The sequence below is a fragment of the Papaver somniferum genome, unplaced genomic scaffold (assembly GCF_003573695.1).
Source record: "Papaver somniferum cultivar HN1 unplaced genomic scaffold, ASM357369v1 unplaced-scaffold_131, whole genome shotgun sequence".
Taxonomy (NCBI): domain Eukaryota; kingdom Viridiplantae; phylum Streptophyta; class Magnoliopsida; order Ranunculales; family Papaveraceae; genus Papaver; species Papaver somniferum.
Genome location: NW_020622270.1, coordinates 4,796,558 through 4,818,256, shown reverse-complemented (window position 1 = coordinate 4,818,256; position 21,699 = coordinate 4,796,558). Strand labels below are relative to the sequence as shown.

General features: G+C 37.5%; 2 protein-coding genes across 5 annotated transcripts; one reads left to right on the top strand and one right to left on the bottom strand.

Annotated features, from left to right (window-relative positions):
* Positions 1-9,095: 9,095 nt before the first annotated feature.
* Positions 9,096-11,769, top strand: LOC113332572. Of its 2 annotated transcripts, XM_026579115.1 has the most exons (3): positions 9,096-9,723; positions 10,290-10,428; positions 11,262-11,769. In XM_026579115.1, the coding sequence occupies exons 1-2, from the start codon at positions 9,309-9,311 to the stop codon at positions 10,388-10,390; spliced, it is 516 nt and encodes a 171-aa protein (XP_026434900.1). In that variant the 5' UTR covers positions 9,096-9,308; the 3' UTR covers positions 10,391-10,428; positions 11,262-11,769. The 2 variants fall into 2 exon arrangements, with proteins under 2 accessions (XP_026434900.1, XP_026434901.1); XM_026579116.1 differs by lacking the exon at positions 10,290-10,428.
* A 6,467-nt stretch (positions 11,770-18,236) lies between these two features.
* LOC113332287 (calmodulin-binding transcription activator CBT-like) lies at positions 18,237-20,861 on the bottom strand. Of its 3 annotated transcripts, none has more exons than XM_026578849.1 (5): positions 20,824-20,861; positions 20,567-20,675; positions 19,772-20,337; positions 19,057-19,232; positions 18,237-18,595 (listed from the first exon to the last, which is right to left on the bottom strand). In XM_026578849.1, exons 3-5 carry the CDS (start codon positions 19,879-19,881, stop codon positions 18,585-18,587), a joined length of 297 nt encoding a protein of 98 aa, XP_026434634.1. In that variant the 5' UTR covers positions 19,882-20,337; positions 20,567-20,675; positions 20,824-20,861; the 3' UTR covers positions 18,237-18,584. The 3 variants fall into 3 exon arrangements, with proteins under 3 accessions (XP_026434634.1, XP_026434636.1, XP_026434635.1); XM_026578851.1 differs by having other exon boundaries at positions 19,772-20,107; XM_026578850.1 differs by lacking the exon at positions 20,824-20,861 and having other exon boundaries at positions 19,772-20,460; positions 20,567-20,586.
* Between the last annotated feature and the right edge of the window lie 838 nt (positions 20,862-21,699).

The window sequence follows — 21,699 nt, the reverse complement described above, 5'->3', positions numbered from 1 at the left end:
GATCCCACTCTAGATTGTCCCTGCCATTTATCCCCAATCAGATAAAATTTCACATTTGTAAGCTAAAAATCCCTAGCTTTTCATTTATTTATTTCCACCAATGATGATTGGGGAACCAGTATGCAGGACCAAAGATATTGATAACTGAAAATGATAAACGGCACAAAACAACAACCTGCAAAAACACCCCCCCACACACAAACACACTAGAAAACCGAAACTACCTATCATCACACAAAAATCACAAAAAAAAACATACGGATCTCATGGAAATACCGAAACAGACCGAATATAAGTGGGATACTTGGTTTAATGATTTTGATAATGAAGAAGGATGGATGCAAAGTTAAATAATTTGTCAATAAATGGATAAACTCTTCAAGAATTAAAACAACATACTAGCATACATTCTGGATCAGACGGACAAAGTTATGTTGGTGGTGTTGGCGCCTTGGCGGTGGCCCTGATGGTGGTGGGCAGATGAAATCAGTCTGCTTAACTTCTGGGAAGAGATTACGAAACGAAAGATTAACCGATGAGGTATATATTAACCCTGATTTGACATGCTGCTTATAGGGTTACCAATTCGTTTGGGGTGTAAATGGTCAAGAGACTTAAAAAGCAAAAACAAATGCAGAGAGAAAAGACGATACAACCGTACAAGTGCCCAATGCATGGGCCTCTAGGCTCTTCTCCTCTTTATACTCTTTTAGTTTTTGTTGGTACAGCAGCACAGCTGCATACAGATGGCTCCATTGCGCTAGATATCATGGCTACCAAGTTGATTAGATTAACAACACATGTCAGCGTTCCCTAAGGATGGATCCAGAAAGGATAAATTTCTTTTTAAGGTTTGGGCTAGAAGCCTTGGTCTAGCATTTTTTTTTTTTTTGGCTTGTGGACGGGAAAGGTTATCCGGGCTAAAGCCCCCTTTAGCACAGCCATAGGTCCGTCAGTGGTGTTCCCTAACAAGTTGACTTTTAGCCAAAATAACAAACGCCAGATTTATGTATTTAATACTCCTTTAATTTTGAAAAAAATCCTTTAATTCGGAAGAAGAATAATTATTAGCTTAAAATCTCTGTTATAAAAAAAAGGTGTACTTTGTCTCCTTGATCAAAGAGTGCACATGATTTGCCGTAAACTGTCATCTGGCGGTCCGGATCATCCGGATGGCGTTTGACTTGGACGGCTAGGAAACTTGCGGCCTTAAGAATTCATAATACCTGTTTGATCTATATACAGAGTTTTTAAGATTTGACGTTTGAGCTACCACTAATTTAGAATCCTCCTTTTAAATTTCCCTTGGGTTTCAGATTTAGACCCTTAAACAACCAACGAAATATTTGTTCTTGCAATATATCTAATGTTTGACTTCAATTTCTAAGGTTTTATGATGACAATCGTGATATTAATACAGGGTACATGTAAAACCCTGTAAGACTTTTCCAGGTAAATCTGTTCGTGAAATTCTAGGGTTTTATCCAGGTAAGATTTTTATGCATCTCAATTCGAGTTTTTCATTCATTTTTTTGTATTTCGATCTAATTGATCAAAGGATAAAAGTCACAGGGATTTTACATGTTTTAGAGAATCAATCATTGACAAAGTTACACTATTAAGGTAAATAAGCTCAACTCTGACTTTTGTAGTTCATGAAGTATGGGTTTTGTCTCTAGATTGATTTATGGCTAGGTTTTTAAGTCAAATATGCCCAATCAATTTTCACCGTCTCAGATGACGTAAGGGTTTGTAATTTCAATTTCTAAAGAATGAGAGAATGTCGCCTTTATTATCTCTTTTCAGAGTTCAGAACTTTTTCATTCTTTCTCTCCCTTGTCTCTTGTTATTTCTTCTTAACTCCTTGTCTGGGAGAAACTCTCCATCTCGCACCTCAAGACGGTATGGTCCCCTAACTTTATTTCTATTTTTGTTTTCTTTTGGTAGTTTTACACCGTTACTCTGTGTGTATGATATATCAACGATTCTTGTCATTGTGTTGTTTTCATTGGGTTATGTGATCATCATGATTGCTTTGATGATTTCCTCCATTGTTCTTTGTCTCAGAGAGTTTTCAAGAACCTCCATTATTTGTTTTCGTCCATCATTCTTGATTTTTGTCTTCTTTACTTGCATATGTGTTCTGACTCCTTCCTTTTGTTTGTTCTTCAGTAATACTGGGAAGGATCTGATGAGGACTCCATGTTCCGACCGATCCTCCGGCATTTCTGATGATGCTTTCCTAGAGTCGGTGAGGGTTAGACATCGCCTCCAAAGGTTTTAGATTTCCTTTGATACTCCTGAGGGTCAGTTTGGTGTTCTTTCGGAGGATCTTTTCTTGAAAAATCCTTGTGGTCCTGACGAGATCATAGTTGCAGTCGGCCAACTCGATGCTGGCCTTCGTATTCCCCTGTAATGTCCGCTAGATCCCTTCCAATACGAGGTATTGTGCAAGATTGAGCCTCAGCGAGCCATATATCAGACCAATGGTAATTTTTACCGGATCGCCCGAGACTCTGCTCGCCGAAGCCACGGTAAGGTTACCGAGCACGAGTTGAATCAGTTCGTTCCTTCTTAGAGGGAGTTGTACAACTCTGATACTTTTATAGAGAACTATTGGTGTCAACAGTCTGATACCTTTGACGGCTTTGGTGTTGGGATTTCTAGGTCTCGGAGAGCTATCCGAGGGCCCCCCCATGACCGATTAATATCCTCATGTTTCTACTCAGCGTTCGCTTCGTAAAATCACGATCCCAAGTGGATTGTTGCTCCTATTCGGAATGTGGGACCTTATATCTTTGGTTGGGATGAATCTGGCAATGTTCTCCCTGGACTTCCTGAGATGCATTCCCATCTTCTCCCCTACAGGCCTTGGGAGCTCAAATGGGTCATTTCTCGTAGGCGTTCTTCTCAGTCTGCTCCAGTTGTTGAGGGTGCTAAGGTAGAAAATATTGTTTTTATTTTAACGTGTATATATATACCTTTCCCTTGTTTGATGCCTTAGCAACTGAAGATTCTGTGTTTTTGGTCAGAGGAGAAGGATCGTCGATGGTTCTGGACCATCTAATGCTCCAGCCAATGTGGCAGAGCCTATCATGGAGGTGGATGTGGAGGCGTTATTTGGAGAGAATGAGGTGTTGGGCCTTACTGATGGGTTCTTTGATGACCTTGACCAAGCCCTGTTGGATGATCCTGGTAATGTCAATAGTGGTGCATTTGGATCGGAGATGAGTTTTCCCCAGGTGAGTGATTTCGCTGACAAGGGTGTTCTTCTCGATACGAGTGTTCGGATTGGTTGTGTGGGGTCCCTCCAGTGGATCCTAACGGGAGTACTCCCGGTGTGCCAAGTAATTTTGCTAGTGGATTTCCTTCGACTCTGGCGAATCCGTCTAGTTCGTGTTCCACCGTGTTTGGAGGGTCCGAGGCGATGAAGATGTTGTGATCGGATCAGTATGCTCGGCTGAGCGAGGACGAACAGGATCGTATCTTGACTTCTTTCCCTAAGTCTGCTCGGCGGCAGCTTGTGCACGCGGTATGTATTGAACGACTTTTCTTAGTGTCCCATTTTTGACTGGTATTGTTGTCCGATATACTAGAGCAACAATTTGAGGACTGGTATGCTGTCCGAGACTCGCGTTTCTAGGCGTCGAGCCAATGCTTTGGAGCAAGAGGTGCAGAATCTTCGTTCTGCCGTGACGATGGCCAAGCAAGAGGATTTATCTGCTCGTCGGGATAAGAAAGAATTGGAAGGTATTTATTTGTTCCTTCATCTAAGTTTTTATGTCATCATGGTAGGTTTTAGACTTCTGAACTAGCCCCTCTATTGGTAGCCATGGTCAAACGGTTGGAGGAGCAGATAGATAATGCTAGTCGTAGGCATGCTAGAGAACGTATCAGTCTTAAACTTGATGTGACTGAGCGTCAGTGCAAGATTTACTCCTTGGAGCAAGATAATGCCAAACTTCAGGAGGATGTGAATGTACATCGGGACCGCATTGTGGAGCTTCGTGGGCTGTTATATAAATCTAAGAAGGTAGTTGTGGAGCGTTCGGATGACATCAAGCTCATCCGAATTCAGAAAGATGAACTTATTGAACGGCAGTCCAATCATTTGCCTCTGTTGGCACAGGCCGAGGATGATATGGAAGCATTGAGGAAACTCAAGCGGAAGTTTGTCGCACTTGAGAAGAAGCGTGATAGTCATATGTTATCATGCCCTTCTGGTGACGCGGCCATAACTCCTGCTGAAGCAAGGATTAGTGCTCCTGATGATAAGGATGAAGATCCAATGAATAAATAGATTCGATTGAAATTCTTCAGGATAACAAAATTGACGGACTTATTAAGGGGACCACGAAAAGACCAATTCCTTTATCCCCGAGCGAAATCAAGTGGACCGCTACGACGTCCTTAACGCTTGTACTTGGAACGAGGATATTCCCGAACAGAACATGGAACTTGTGGACTCCAAATACCTTCAGTTGTTTCAAAAAAACCAATGTCGTTTGAAATTATTCATGGGGCACTGCTTGCTCTGCCTTTTTAGCCAAGAATCTGAGAGAAGCTTCTCGAAAGAAATATCGGCAAATGGGTACAAACATTAATATTTTTTTTGTTTGATCACGAATTCGCAATACAAATATTGTTTCTAACAAATCATCTAACTAACATTTCAAAAAAAATACTTCATGATATTAATAATGTTTCAACAAATCATCTAACCAAATCATTTGTTCAATCATGAGTTTAGAATACCAGAATTATTTTTAACAAATCATCCACTTAGGCTTCAACACATAAATTCACAAAACCAATAATGTTCATTTATCCATCGAATAAGTTCCCACCTCTCGTTATCCGGCACGGATAGCCGTCACCGATGATCAGGAACATAAGTTCCTACATGGGGATCATTACACATTTCACTCTCAGAGATCATAACACATTTTACTCTCGGGAGATCCCCTCTGTTAGCGTGGGACCATGTTCCATAAAACGGTAAAACATGATCTCATTTCAGATTTGTAAATCATTTTCACAAGCAATTGAATGAATTTCCTTTCTCAAAATATATCAAAACATGTCAACCAATCAAACAAAATGTGTACAACAAGAGTATATGGTGCACCTTCAAGGATTTAATTATATTTATGTTTATCAGCTATACTCACAATCTATCAACGTTTATATGCACGAGTATCCTCTGTTCGTACCCCGTCTATCTGTGTATTCTCGGCACGGGACCGCCAACTTCACTTGCACGAGTATCCCTGGGTCGTGCCCCACCTATCCGCGTATCCGTGGTACGGAACCGCCATTCAAAAAAATATATTCATTCATTTATAAATTCACACTACCGCTGCACGAGTATCCTTGGATCGCGCCACACCTATCCGTATATCCTCGATACGGGCACCTCCAACCAAATAAGCATTCCAATTATTTATAAAATAACTTTATCATACAACATACATTTTCATATTCCAAACCACTTCATCAACAAGTCATAAATTCACAACCTAACTAACGATGTAATTATTTCAACCATTTAAGCAAACACACTAACTGCAAAATTTTACTTTATAGTTTCCGTAATGATAACTTTGTCCGATCATGTATAACATATCCAAATTTCACATGAAACTAACATCTCAATCAAAAGATATTAATTTTACAAACGTATTGCAAAATTTAGGCAGATAACATCATTTACCAAATTATTTACCATAAATTCATATTAGTCTCAAATTAAGCAAACCCAAATCACAATAAAAGATAATACATATATCTACAACTTTTGTTAACACCTCAAATCATTTTAACATCATTAAGACTGCCTAACAACATCAAAGCCACATCAAAATGAAACTGTCCAGAATTTCAGAAACTATCCCCCAAATTCAAACAAACATTCGACGGTGAATTTGTGGTATATTGTTCTCAAAATTTAACCATAGATACCTAATCATGTTATCTAACAATCGGAAAATCATGATCATCATTAGGAGATATATATTTATGTGGTTAAATTACTAAAACTTAACCATACAAAATCATACAAAATAAACACCCGAAGAAAACGCCAAAAGATAAAGGGTTTCACATTCTACCTTAATTTCATTTTCATTGAGCCTCTACTGATTTTCTTAAATATTTTTCTCCAAAAGTATCTAGCTCCATCTTTCCTTCCTAGCTTTCTCTCTAATTTATGTTTGTAAATCCTATTTCTTTTCTCAGTCTTTCCTTTAATAATAATAATATATGATATTTATTATTTTCTTATTTGTTTTATTTGTATTTTCATTTTATATTAATCAAAATATTTATTTTATTATTTATTAGCTATTCTATTTCCACCATAACTTGTAGCCTTTCTAGTTCAAACAACCTAGCTATGCTACGGCAAAGGAAACAACCTAAACCGCATGGTTAGCTAATTTGGATATAACCCGAACCGAAACCGAACTTAACTAGAAATACCGGGTATTACAAGGGCATTCAGCATCCATAGGATAGGGTTATAAATATGTATGCCTCCCAAACTATGGGTGGGCAACTGAAAGGTTGATAAGGATTTTGCACCACCCCCATAAAAATGACGGATATTAAAAATGCACCTGCATCCAATCCATTAAGCGACGGGTTTGATATTCGAGGGTGGATGGGAGGATTTCAAAATATAATGACAAAAATATAACTTACAACTAAAGCTTACTGTAGTTGTCGGAAATCCCACAACTAAACCCAAATGATTATTCACACTTAAACTTACCAAAAACTAGTGAACAAAATAAGATTCAAGCCATTTTATTACTTTCTCTCAAGGTTTTACACAAAGATGGAGATATTTCTCAAAGAATACAAACCCTAAATCACTCTTTAAAACTTTTCTCACCAAACTATTACTTGGACTAGAAAAAACCTCATTACCCTCTACATTGCACTCTCCCTCCTTATATAGGTCTTTTACATAATGGATGATAGTTAATAAAGTGATTTCTTCCCCTACAAACTCGGCTAAAACCTTGTTATATTGTCTCGTTATCGTGTAATCTCAGGTCAACGATATTATCACACTGTCATCACGCTTTTCATGTAAACTTTTTCTTCATCACCGAGATGCCCATGATGAGTCCAACTGATCATCGTGGTTTTACCCACATTCTTCCCGTGATCCTTCTTCATCGTTCTTCTTTCATCGTCGATTCTAATTGCTATCCAGTCTTCGTGACACTTTCTATTTGTCGTGCTTTTAACTTTCTTAAATATGGCGAGACGATAATTCGTATCCACACTTACATACCGAAAATTCATTTGTTAATAGATCGTTGGAATACACTTCTCTAGTAGTATATTAGAGTTTGGATTTAAGACTACTCGCAACAACAATATTAATACAGGTAGAGGCGACATAAAATGAAGAATTACAACAATGTTGGTGTATGAATGATGTTCTTCGAGGAAAGGGGACCTTACAAAATAAATTTAATCAGAGACATTCTCCAAGACGTTTCTATCGAGTTTGGGTATCAATACAATGGGTTTGTGTGTAATTCTTTTATAACAGTGTACGGGAAATGCGAGCAGGTTAGTGTATGATCAAATGTATGATAGAAGTTTAAATTCGTGGATTGGGATGATCGGTGCTTATGCACAATCGGGATTTTTCAAAACTATGTATAGGTCACGTATTTCTTATAATATCGTTCATATTTTTGTATTATACCTACCTATTCTTCGGGATGGGTGTCCAACGGATGAATGATGTTCCATCCGTGTCCAACTCGTAAAAACGACCGGTTTTAAAAATACACCCGCATCCAATCCACCAAATTGTGGGTCGGATGTCCACCCGCCAAATTCTAGATTGTGTCGGGTAAAATCCTCGAGTATTAGGGGTGTGCAGAAAAATCGAAACCGCGGGTTTTGTCCGCAACCGTCCCCAAAATTGCGGGTGACAACCAATATGTAAGAGTCTACAGGCCGGACACGGATGAGTTCTCAAATCCGTAAGGTTTAGCGGTTTGGTTGCGGTTGGTTTTGTAAATCCGCGGATTCACCCGCAACCGCAGGCAGTAAGGGAATTTAATAAAATTACCAAGGATAATATTGGAAGTTTTAGTTTTAAAACCTAAATCGATGATTCAAAAGAGAAGCCTCCGATAAAAATGCATATACCTCACTGGCTTTGTAAGATCTTCAAAACGAATTGTATATCCAACTTCATCTCCAAGAGTTACACCCATCTCTTCAGCTACCCTAGCAGCAACAGACTGAATCAAAAATACAATTACAAACATAACCAGTCAAGACCAACAGTTGAATTACAATATTTTGCATTAGGGTAGTAAAAAGACAAACCTGAATGGACAATCATCTTGGTTGTGTACAAGCAATAACCCTTCCACCTTCAGCCCATCCACCTTCGTTAAGAAACTGAGGGATTTGAGTAGTTTTATCACTGCCAGTTTCACCAACAATAATGCTAGTAGCATGATTCGCAACTAGGTAAAGAATGTGAGTACGATATTTGTACACTGGTAGTCTTTGTCTTTGCTTCTCAATACTATTTATGGAAAATCAAAATTCAAACTTAACTAGTAATTTAACCAATTAAAACAAATTAATCAGATAGAAAGAGAATCAACGATACCTATGAGATGGTGTTGATGACACAAGATGACTCCACCTTCTTCATCGTCTATGAGTTGAGGTCTCTCTGTTCCTGGTTGCCAAAACCTAGACATTCCTATTACTTGAAAAAATCTTGACTAGAACCGTGGTTAATCCGCATCCGGCCCATACAATCCGCTGATCCCGCGGGTGATTGGGCCGATCACGGTTCAATTTTCCAAATCCGTAACTTTGACGGTTTCGTTGCGGGTGATCTCTAATCCGCAACCGTCCTCAGTTCCACACCCCCAGAGTATGGACGTTTTGCTCGCCCCTACCCAAAAACATGTAATATCACATTTGATTTGGGAGTGGATCGGAACTCGGAAGAAATGATAAATGTTTTAGGCCCAGTAACATTTTCTTTGATATAGGATTCGTTTGGTAGGAAGCTAGGGTTTTATTTAGATTCAATAGCAGTTTTCACTTCCATAGTTCCACACATCTTCTCAAGCGAAGATTTATGTTTAAATGTTAACTTAGTTGAAGGACACTGGTGTAATTCCCGATATTGAAGGGCATTGTAGCAACTTAACTCACATTTGGGAGTGGATCGGATTCGTTTGGTATGGAGCTAGGGTTTTATAAGGGGTTAGATTCAGTAGCAGTTTTCACTTTCGTCTTCTCAAGCGAAAATGGTGGCTGAAGAGCGAGCCGCAAAGAGATCTAAGTTTGATCCACACATGACCAAGTTAATTGAAGATTTGGTTGATTCGATTTTTGCTCAGCCTCGCCCTCGTGCTCAAGGTAGGATGCGGAACGAACAAGAAATCCATTATCCAGTAACTATAGTAGGTTACACACCGGATTGGGCGTACACAAATGTTATTATGCCGATGAGGCTGCTTGTTTGCATAGAAATTGGAGGGAATGGTAGGGGTCTTAACTATGATTCTCAATTTGAAGCCAATAGAGTCGTACTTAAGAAGGCGATCTGTATCTATTTACCTCACCACTATGCTTCAGTAGTGACCGATTTTGTTATAATGTGGAATGGTGTACCGGTGTCGGCAACCAAGCCGTTTCAGTACAGTAACCCGTATAATCAGGGTAAGAATTCTTGCTTTAGTTTGTTAATTAATTCTCTTGTTTCAAACTTTCAATAGATGATTTGTTAGAATTGGGTGTGTTTTTTTTCCCGATCAGTATTTTAGTTTGTTAATTAAGACCCATCTCCAGAAATCTTCCATTTTACGAAATTATTCTCTGTGTTCAACTCATTGAGCTATCTCATCACGTTTTCTTTCAATGGAATGGAATGGATTCACTTATTTTCTAATAAAACTACCCAAATGTGAAAAATAGATCTAGGAATTAGTAGACATCTTTCGGTTTTTTACATTGATCTTTTTTCATTTATATATATAGTGGCTGCTACAATCATCCCTGGTAGAATTTTAGACTTAGATGATTATGAGGCTTAATTTTTGATTTCCATTGATCACTACTTGATGAAATTACGTCTAGGCTCCAAAACATCTTGGTCAAATAGTACTATATTCTCTCAAGTTCTCATTACATGGATATTGGAATTGGATCATCATTCTCAAAGTAATGTTGTCAATTTTATCTTCCTTCTTCTTTCCTTAGGGTGTCTGATAAGTTCACTGGAACAGGTTCCCATCTAGATTGTGGTTTGAAATCTTCCCCAGAACAAGGCCTATATCACAGTAATGTTCCCTTTTGGCCTAATAAACACACTTACATTGTTGGATAAAAACATGTTGGAACATCTTCAAACCGAATATGGATGAGGTGAGATTCTATACCTTAGAGTCTCATAGAATGAATCTGAAATGCAAAGGTGAAAGGATTATTCTGCAGCATTTACGGTGTTCTGAACGCAGATAGGTTTTTGTCTAGGAAACTCATTCATAAAAGACAGGATATATAGAATAAAAAAACGATCAAGTTAATTAATCTTTTTTTCCGAAACTTGCTTCTAAACGCAGGACAGTTCAGGCTACTACTGCACATCTTATTGCAGCCAAGAGAATGACGCAAATGATGGTTACTTTTAACCGGGGAAATTATAACACGATTAAAATTTGCGATCCTGAATCACATTGTAGATTTAAGATTACCATAGATAGTGAATTCTGAGTCAATTGTACAATTTGGGTCCCATGACATACTTGGGGTTATAGGATAGGTTTTGAGTCACCCAGGACAATGGGATTACGCAATAATTTTTATATGACGAGGGTGTTAGCCAAGCACTCAAGTGTCATGAATGGCACCACACTCAGCCAGCAAATGTGGTGGACACGGTCAGGATTAAGCAATGTGGATCCATCAGTAGCCATCTCATACTGTATTTGCACGAAACTAAAAAACTCACTGAACGATGGGATTTTGGTCTGTGAGTGTTATCTTTGGTAGTGATTTTCGGAAGGTATTTGGGGTTCACAAACATTTGTGAATGATCCTTAGCCACATCCACACAATTTAAAAGAATCAATGGTTTCCGTAGTTAATCGATTTATGTCTGGAGTTCATTCATATGTATATAATTTCATTGATGAAACCCAAGTATCCTGAATTAGAATTCTTCTGATTTTCGTGGTACTTTTTTTGTTTGGAAACAGGGTTAGGGTAAGAATGGAGCTTCGTGTAGGTCTGAGCATATCTTGCCAAGTAGAAGCACTAGCTGACGAGTTTGGTTAAGATACTATTAGTATTGCAGCTTTGGTTTTCTTTCTTTTTTTTCTTTTTTTCTAGGTAGTTGATATTAGTTCCTCCTCAACTCCTGCTCTCAGAAATATTAATGGCTGGTACATGACTTAGCGTCAGAAATATTGTTTTGATGTGTGATACCTTTTGTTGTTTTTGAAGTACCTACAAACCTTGCCAGTGGAGATGAGACATTGCTTGATGTTGTATGGGGAGGTTTTTGACATGGTTCACATGGTATTTTGTAAATGACTAACACGGCGTTGTCAATCTAATTAATCATGAAACTTCTGATGGTGTTTTCTTATCTCACCATTGGTTAGTGTATCTTTGATATGTGTATTATATATGTGGGAGAGTTTGTTTTTCTAACACCGTATGATTACATTTACATACAGCAGCTGTGTATCTGCTTTTTCTCAATTGATGCTCTCTTTATATGCATGTTAACTGACATTTTGCACTTTATCTGGAGCCTTAGCCTTAGCCAAACCCTTGTTACATCCTCGGAAGGCGAGAAGCCCTCCATTCTCACTGATCTCCAGTATTGCTGCAGTTGCACCTCGTAGTTTTATTTTTATATGGTTGAAATAGGGATGTGGATCTCTTGTAATCCTAAGCAGATGGTTCATAAGAAGGGTTCCATGTACCAGTAAGACTATTGAAGATTTGAAATCTTCCCCAGAACAAGGCCTATATAACAGTAACGTTCCATTCCAATCTAATAAACACGATCAAATATGTTGGAACATCTTCAATGCAAATATGGATGAGGTGAGATGCTAAACCTTAGCCATAGAATGAATCCATCTTCAATTCTTCTTCGCCGGCTATTTCTCCCCAGAATAATTTGAATTCAGATGTATGCAAAATCACCAATTGTGGACTGTAATACGGTATCCAGGGGAAGGTTAAGGGGCCCCTTAAGCCTTGACCTATCAAGGAAACTGGATCCGGGTCGGGACTCGATCACCCACCCATGGATTACTGTTAGGTAGAAGAAGACAAGGATGGTCTCGGGTCACATAGGTCCGGATAGGCCTGCCCAAGCCCGAGTCGCTCAGTTTTGCTAGATCAGTTTAGTTTTGGAGGGGGAATCTGATCCATGGTCCAAGGCATCCTCAGTCAGATATAGGCCTGAAAAACAACTCAGACAGTTCTCTTTATCCGGAGAAAAGCAAACAAAGTCTCAGTCTCTTAACTCTGGTGATTTGATTCATCCCGAAATATAGAGCTTCGGAAAATGATGATCTCAAGGTCCAAGCAGTTAGAAATGCAATGCTTTAGTGAGATCTATCTGGGGCAGTAATGACTGTGAGTACACTTATCTAGCATCTGAGGTCAGATCTGGGGATATCAATACATGTGATGTCTTTTTACCGTACCTATTCGCTTCAGAGATGTAACAGATGGCTTTATCTGGACTTTTACTTCAGTTTATGATGCCCCATCGTTTACACAACAAATCTAATTACTTATATTCCACAGAATTAACTAGTAATATAATGGTAATCAGTCACATTGAGTAACTGTAAATATGCATTTGGTTATGATGAAGAGACTGATGATTTTAAGGTTGTAAAAGCTTTGTCGGGTCTGAGGATTATGAAACTTTTTGTGAAGTTCAGGTATCTACACTTAAATCTAATTCATGGAGAAAGCTTGAGAACATACCTTGGGTGCTCTGTGCAAGGAGAACTCTTTATAGTTTAAGTGTTAATGGAGCAACACATTGATTAGCATTAAGTGGCTTTAAGCCCGACAAAGCCATAGCCTATTTTGATCACAAGGATGAGAGATTGGATGAGATGCCCCTACCCAGGTTAAGCGGCCAATACGCTTGTTTTCACTGGTCCCTTTCGTCACATGGTTCCATTGGCGGTGGCGTTGATGTATGGGAGATGATGGAGGAGTATTGAGTGACTGAATCTTGGGCTAAACTCGCCATCTTCAACCAAGATGCTATTGCTCAGTTCTCTATACAGTTGGTTCCGCTTCAGTTTGTCAAGAATTGCGAGTTTTTTAGGGTATGACACTGATGTTGGTTATCATCTGGATTCGTATGACATAAAGCGTGGAACATTAGAGCTCATCCTAAGCGGGATTCTCACTGCGCCACTACCTTTGTCAATGTGGAGAGCCTTGTAAAGCTTAATTCGAGTACTTATGTTGGGCAACCGGAATATAAAGGAAAAGACTACACAGATGGGGTGAATATTTATTGCTATTATGCAAAGTTTGGAACTTATATATATATGTCACATAGTACCTCATATATTTGCTATATTCATTTATTTACGCTATTTCCACAACTGTGTATACTGCAGCTGTTGTGCTTAGTTTTTACATTTTAGGAATAAGCTTCTTGCATAACCAATCCTAAAGTTGGCTTACAACTTGTATGATATTGTTTCTAACTTTTACGATTAAAACAATATGTAGCTTTGTCTGCTTTGTTCATGTCATTGACAGTCTTTCATGTTATTTGTTGGCTAAAAGTATGACTTATAAGAATGTTTTGGAAGCTGCCCTGCAAAAAGGATGCAAAAGTAGTTGAACTCATCCAACAGGGCTGTGCAGCTGAAGCGTCAACTACCTGAAGAACAAAGAATTATCCAACCTTATATCCTTGGCAGTGGAGAAGACACCATTGCTTGCAGCACAAACACTGAATACACAGCAAAAGAAGGGTCTGCTTGGCTTATGAAGCACTTCACAGAGCTGATACCAGCAATTTCAGTTATATATGGAAGAAAAAATTCCCCCAGAAAAGTGCAGCTTTTTACATGGTTCATAGTACAGAATGCAATACCTACTGTGGATAATCTTCTCAAAAGAGGAGTGAACATTGATAATTCACAATGCAGCTTCTGCAACAGCGGGGAAATCAGTGGACCATCGATCTATTTCTCCTCTGCACATTCTCCTAAGGAATGTGGGTTTCACCTTGAGAATGTGCTCTCAGTGGACTCAAAATGGACAAACAAACCAGTTCAAGCAAATGGCAAAAAACTCTGGTTGTTGATTCCTTTTGCAATCTTGTGGGCATTATGGCGTGACAGAAATCAAAAGGTGGTGGCGAAAAGAAGAAATCGTAAGAAGGAAACTATCATCAATGAAGTCAAACGGGGTATTTTTCAATGGAAGGTTTAGAGGTATCTCCTTTAGAGGTTTGATCACTAATTGGGAAGATGCCATGGATTACAGTTACTAGGAATTACCAATAGGTACCATTATAGTGTTCTTAGTTAGTGGCAGGTCCACCCATTAAAGCCCACTAATCAGAGGTCTATAATTAAAAGAAAACATGAAAATGGATCAAATTTTTTAAGCCCAGGTCATGTACACGTGCGGGACCAAAGATGTGTATTTCAAAAATTCCTAAAATAACCTTCATCTAACAAATAACATTTTAAGCTTTCTATATTCTCGATCAAAAAATTCAGATCGGTTTTCTTCTCTCCTTTCTCTTTCTTCTGCTGTTGTTGGTGCTGGTGAATTTAGACGTAAGGTTTCTGAAGGTCGCCCTCTTTTTGCAGGTATGTTATCTAATCTTTTCTATAATGTTTGTTTTTGTTTTCTGTTATGCTTTCAACTGAATCATAAAGATTAGATCGATTTCATGATTTTGGTAACTCGATTATAATGATGTTCTCTATGTTAGTGATTGATTTACTTATCATTGTTTATATTTCTATTTGTGAATTGCTTTTTTTTTGTTTTGTTTTTATAAATCTTCTTTGTGATTGTTCGATTCTGTTGTTTCTCATAGATTCTTAAAAAGTGAGAGATCTATGCTTTCGATTTCATTATCTTTCTGTTTTCGCTTCAAAATCAGGCTTGTTTATACTTTAGATCGTATATCCAGTAGTACATATACGGATTACTCATAGAGATCTGTCGTTTTTGTTCTTTTTTTTATGAATCTTGTTCATTTTTATTCTGTTATTTGGTTAGATTATCATGTTTTTAATGATTTTAGCTATCGGTTTTTATATTTTTCTGTTTTCGATTTGTTTGTACTTTCAGATCGTATTATCCATCAGTACATATATGGAATACTCATAGAAACTGCTCTTAGATCTGGTTCTTTCATAGATCTCTCCATTTTTTTAGTTTGATCCATCAGTACGTATGTGAAATACCGTATTATGTGCTTCGATTCTGTTGTTTCTCATAGATTCTTAATTATTCTTGTCATGAAGTTGATTTGTAGTTCATGAAACTGCAGTACATATATGACATACTCATAGAAACTTCTCTTAGATTTTGTTTCTTTCATAGATCTCTCACTTTTTTAGTTTGATCCATCAGTACATATGTGAAATACCGCATTATGTGTTTCGATTCTGCTGTTTCTCATAGATCCTTAATTATTCTTGTCATGCAGTTGATTTGTAGTTCATGAATCTGCAGTACATATATGGCATACTCATAGAAACTGCTCTTAGATTCTGTTTCTTTCATAGATCTCTCACTTTTTTTGGTTTGATCCATCATTACATATGTCAAATACCATATTATGTGCTTAGATTCTGCTATTTCTGATAGATCCTAAATTATTCTTGTCATGCAGTATGATTTGTAGTTCATGAATCTGCAGTACATATATGGCATACTCATAGAAAATGCTCCTAGATTCTGTTTTTTTCAAAAATCTCTCACTTGTTTTAGTATTGATCCATCAGTACATATGTGAAATATTGTGTATTAATACAGTTACATCTTTGTCATATTTACAGGTTCAAAACATGTCTGATGCTGAGTGATCCAATCCAAATACTTACACTATGCATACATCTATTATAAGCATCATCATTTTGCCTTCCTTCTGGCAACCAGGCTATGTAATGCTGGTATTAATTGATAGTCCCGACAGTTCCTTCATAAATGCCTTTCTACATGGATCAGAGAGTGCACCAGCTCATTGTATACTGATGTCTACTTTCCGAATGATTCATACACAGGTTTGTACTCGCCATTTTCTTTGTGCTTTCTCTTTGTGTTTTCATGAATCTTCAGTACATATGTCACATACTGATAGGAAGTTCTCTTTGTTATGTTTGATTCAGTACATATATGAAATACTGAAATAAATGATCTTTGTTACGTTTGATTCAGTACTGGAATTGGATATGGAGATGATCTGGAGCTGCAGTTCAAAACTTATTGCAAAAAATGACAGATTTTGAATGATAGGAACAAGAGTTGCTATTGGCTCAGATTTGCAAGCTTGTGAAATTGGTTGTGGTCTTGATAAAGTTACAAATTGGTTGTGATGTGTGTTTGAAAGAAGGTGTGCTGAAAATGGATTTGGAGGAACATAGAAGGTTGGGTTGCTGATGTAAACTGAAGATACATATGAGATAGAGGAGGAATTGTATGTGGTGATTATTGTGAACAAAATCAGTGGATGAGATGTTCGTCTCAATGGGTTTATGAAGATGGTAGTGCTGTGTAAACAGGGAAGACGAACAAGTCTGTATTGCAGCTGAATTGAAATGACAATGGTGTTCATGTAGCTGTTGCAGTTGTGGTTTAAGCTAAGAAGATTGTGATGCAGCAAGAGAGAAGATTACTGAGAAATAAAATAGTAGAAGTACTCAAATTTGTAAACAGTGTAGCAGATATGTACTCAAATTTGTAAACAGTGTAGCAGATATGTACTCAAATCTATGGTCCTTTATATGTTTTAATTAAATTTGGACCTCCAGATAAATAAAATCCTGATTTGGTAGAAGTATGTTATTTCACACGTACTTAAACAGTGGGGTATATTAGTCATTTCCATGTTTTCAAATATCTTTGGACCTTAGGATAAGAGTAAAATACAGTTGGACCCTACTATAAATAACCTATGGGCTTAGGACCAAACAAGAAATTTTCCTTGCAGTTAAGATTCTTCGGATGCTGGGCTTGGCCAGCTGGTCTGTTTCCTTGGGTGGGGGATGCTTTTCTTGTAGTATCCCCATTCAATTCCTTTTAATAAAGTTGACCACTTTGGTATTTGTACGGATTGAACCTGAATTTGGTATATGAGCTTGGTACGTAATTGTTTGATGGTGATGCTTAGTGAAAGATTTCGAACTTAGAATGCATTTTGATTGCATGAATTAATAATTGCGCTCATTTGGGTTCCTAAAAACCTCTGGGACAGACTGGAATTAGTAACCAAGTGAAGTTCGTACCACTGTGCTGCAGCTACACTTCGGCTGCAAATGTAGTTTCTGATATGGACCGTGCCATTACACCGTACAGATTCTAGTCTCCGAGTCTGGTGTTTAAGAAAGGATGTTTCCTTCTTTACAAATTATCTTTGTATTTCTCAGAAAATGACAAAAAAAAATGGATCAATTCAACAGAAAGAAGGTGAAATTCATAATGACGTGCTTCTTCAAGGACTGCACAAATTCCCTGTGAGATCTTTGGACTCAACTCCATTGCCACTGGTCAAGGGATCCAACAAATCTCACTTTCAAGAATCTCAAAGAATCCCGGCATTCATCTCAACTCTCTATACACGTACGAATCAAAGTGATGAAAACTTGTTTAAGAAAATTTATGACCAAGTGCAAGAAGGCAGGAAAAATGCATAGGAAGCAAGCTTCAATTGAGAGAAACTGATTTATGTAATCATATAAAGAGTTAGAAAAGCTAAGCTGCTGGTACCTGCACAGAAGAATCCAGAATGTTTTGCCTTTTTTTTAATACAAACAGTGTCACAACCTCAATAGGCATCTGCAAGCCAAAGTGCCTATATTTCCAGAATAATATTTGAAGTCCCACATATAAGGAAAAATTATTGAAGAAACAGATCTAAGATACACTATGCAATATGAGATATGAAAACAACATCAGTAGTTTCATGATTAATTAGATTAACGACTCTGTGTTAGTCATTTGCAAAATACAACGTAAACCATGCAAAACCTCCTAATCCCACATCAAGCAATGTCTCATTTCCACTGGCAAGGTTGGTAAGTACAAGCGGTAAAATATACATGGGATTTCCGCTAAAAAAACAACAAAAGCTATCAGACATCAAAACAGTATTTCTGACACTAAGTCATGTACCAGCCATTGATATTTTTCAGAGCAGGAGTTGAAAAGGGACTAATATCAACTACACGCACAGAAAAGGAAAAACAAAGCTGTAATACTAATAATATCTTAACCAAACTTCTTAGCTACTGCTCGTACTTGGCCAGATATGCCCCATACCTACTGCAGCTCCACTCTTACACTGACCCTGTTTTCAAACAAAAAGAGTACCAGGAGATCAGAACAATCCTAATTCAGAATAAATGGCAACTCCAAACATAAATCGGTTCTTAAGCCTCTGCTTGACAACCTATTTCCATACATGTAACAGCCACCCAAACTAAAGAAGAAGATAAAGTCGAAAAAAATCTACTTTGAGTATGACGATCCAAGTAAGTGAAACCTTGAGACAATTCAGATACTAAGTATATTTGACCAAGATGTTTGAGGGTCCAGACAGAATTTCATAAATCATGCTCATTTTGGAAATCGAATCGTCTAAAGTCTAAAATTCAAGCAGGGAGGATAGTAATGCCACCTTGTCTAGAATCAGACATTTAACACTGAGATATAAGCACCTATGTTTTAAGAAAACTAAAATAAACCACATATAGATAAATCGAGATGTCAAAGACAAATAAGTGAAAAAAGCGAAAAATGTCTGTTTACCAGATTTGGAATGAATTCTTTTTTCAGCATTGGCAAGTTCTCGAGCTATGAGCTGATGATCAAGGTTGATAGCGATGTCTTTGGCCAGGAGTCCTGCTGCGACTTCACCGGTTGCTTTTTCAGTCTTCAAGGTAACATCAGCTCTTTGATTTGCAAGTACTAAAGCAGTGCCTCTCCTACCAAAGAGAATTTATATATCAAAGAATGGAAACAAAAACAAGAACAAGATAAACAAGTAATCGAGTAGATAACTTACTGTTGGGATATTAGTAATTTGTAACGTTTCAATGAATCCAGACAGTTAGTTTGATAAGTGCGAACAAGGTTCAAAAGACTCTAGAGTTAGCTAGAGGTTGTAATGTGAACTGTCTAAGATAGTTTATCTTAAGAACAATCTAGAGCAAACTGGAGTTTACTTAGTTCAGTCGTAAAAGGTTAGTCAAAGTTAAAAATGCTTGTTAAGAAAAAAAAAAAGTCTAGACAAACAAAGGTTGGTCTTGTTATGAGTTTTCTAGAGAATCTTAGAGTGTTTTTATTTTCGGTTATGTACTGCCTATAAATAACTTAAGCAAGAAATGAAATGATAAGAAGAGAGTTTCAGAGATTCTAAGTATGGATATCTACGAGCTCTATACGAGCAACTCTAACTATGCTCGTATATCTCCATTGTATTATTATGGTTGAGAGATTAATTTTCTAAAAATTCAACACTTACCATCCATGATATACTGCCCAATGAAGCGCTGTCCAGCCAGTGCAATCCTTGAAATCAAGCGAGAAACCAAAACGGTTGTACAACATGATTGCCCAACTGTATCCCAACATAGAACAAATGTGAATCACTCCTTGACCCTTTCTATCGAGATTAATACCGTTTCTCTCATTCCCATCAGATCTTCTCTCTTGCAACCATTTCTTCAACCATGTCCTCAAAAAGATCTCGGGACGTGTCTTTTCGATCCTTGATCGACTTAAAGCTAACCTTATACCTTTGAAGCCGAGTAGAAGCCCAAGTCTGGTCTCCAACTTAATCACCTCATCTTAGAGAATCCTAGTATCATCTTCAGCGGTTAGGAGATACTCAAAACAAAAGATTTCACTAATGGGTGTGATCCCATTTTGTGTGACAAAGACGGGAACACGACTAGGAAAGTGTGGAACTGTAAGAGCACGAAACTCATGCTCCTTAACCTTGCTTAACTTGACACAAACATCTCCAATCATAAGACTTAAGTACTCTGGATCAATGGAATTGTTACGAATACGACCTCTAACAGTGATCTGAGAAGAAAACATCAAAACGTTCGGTACAACCTCCAACACAAACTAGAACAAGAAAAGCACAAAGAGAAACCAAGAAAGGAAACTGACCACCATAACGGTCCGTTATGATGGAAAGTACAACTGTTCCATTTTGAAAACAAAACTTTAGTCAAGAATTTCTCAATCACAAAAAGTAAAGAACAAAGTAGCAGTAGTAGTAAATATGTAAATAGCTAGAAGTTCTTACATTTCTGCCTCTCGTCAAATTCAGCTTCCTCTCCTTCCAGTCTAATCTCAAAATTCTCAGCAGTCAATTCGCAATTCTCAGCCATGTTTGCTCAGATTAAGCCCTAACCCTAGACAGAAGAAGAATGAAGAAACAATCATCAATCAGTACAAGAAACAAGATAATAATCTACTCAATTTCAGATATATATACAGTATTAAAAAAATCAGTAGAAGAAGAAAGATGGAATTTTTATTTTTATTTTCAGATTGAATCACCTTCTTTCTTCCGCCTTTCTCCAAATCAGAAACTGAACCCCAGACCTCTTTTTTCACGATTTTTATTTCTTTTCTTTATATGCGGATTTTGGTGCCGCCCGGCCCGTCCCCCGCCCGTCTCCTATCAAATGACCATGTGTCGTGGTTTGAGGGACTTACATTGTAGAACCTAGGAATTACTAGGTAGTCCATGAAACCCAGTACTGGTTACTCTCTAATCCACCCCTAAAATAAAATTATCCGCTGGTCCAAAAACATGTTTTTGGACCAGAATATTTATTCCCTAATCCAAAACGTGCGGGTCACACAAGACAAGTTTTTCAAACGTACCAAAAATACCCTTTCTGCAACTCCACGAACAAATCAAATTCAGTTTCTTTCTCTTTTTATTTCATCTCAGATTGTTTCTCTTTGGTTTTTCTCTGCTCCTGCGTTTTGGTTCATCACAGTATTTTATCTCGTAAATCACAGTTATTATCTCGTAAATCATCTGTGCTTCGAAATCAGATTCGAACAAGGTATTTATCTCGTAAATCATCTTCCTCTGCTGTTGTTCTTGGAATGTTGATGAATAATTAGGTTTATTCTGATCCGATTTCTATCAGAATAGTTGTCTATGATGTACATTGTTATCTTTCTTTTATGATTTCAGTTTTGTGATGATTTATATTGTTCAATTCAGTTTCCGTTCGATTTACATTGTGATTTTTGTGTGTTTCAATTAGGTATCTTAAAATCGAATTAGGTTAATCTCAGATTCGAACAATGTATGTTACTATAATCACCTTTTCTCTGCTGCTGTTCTGTTTTAGTTTCTTTGTAATCTGATATAGGTTTGCTTTACTGTATTTTTTGATATAGGTTTGTTTTGTTAGA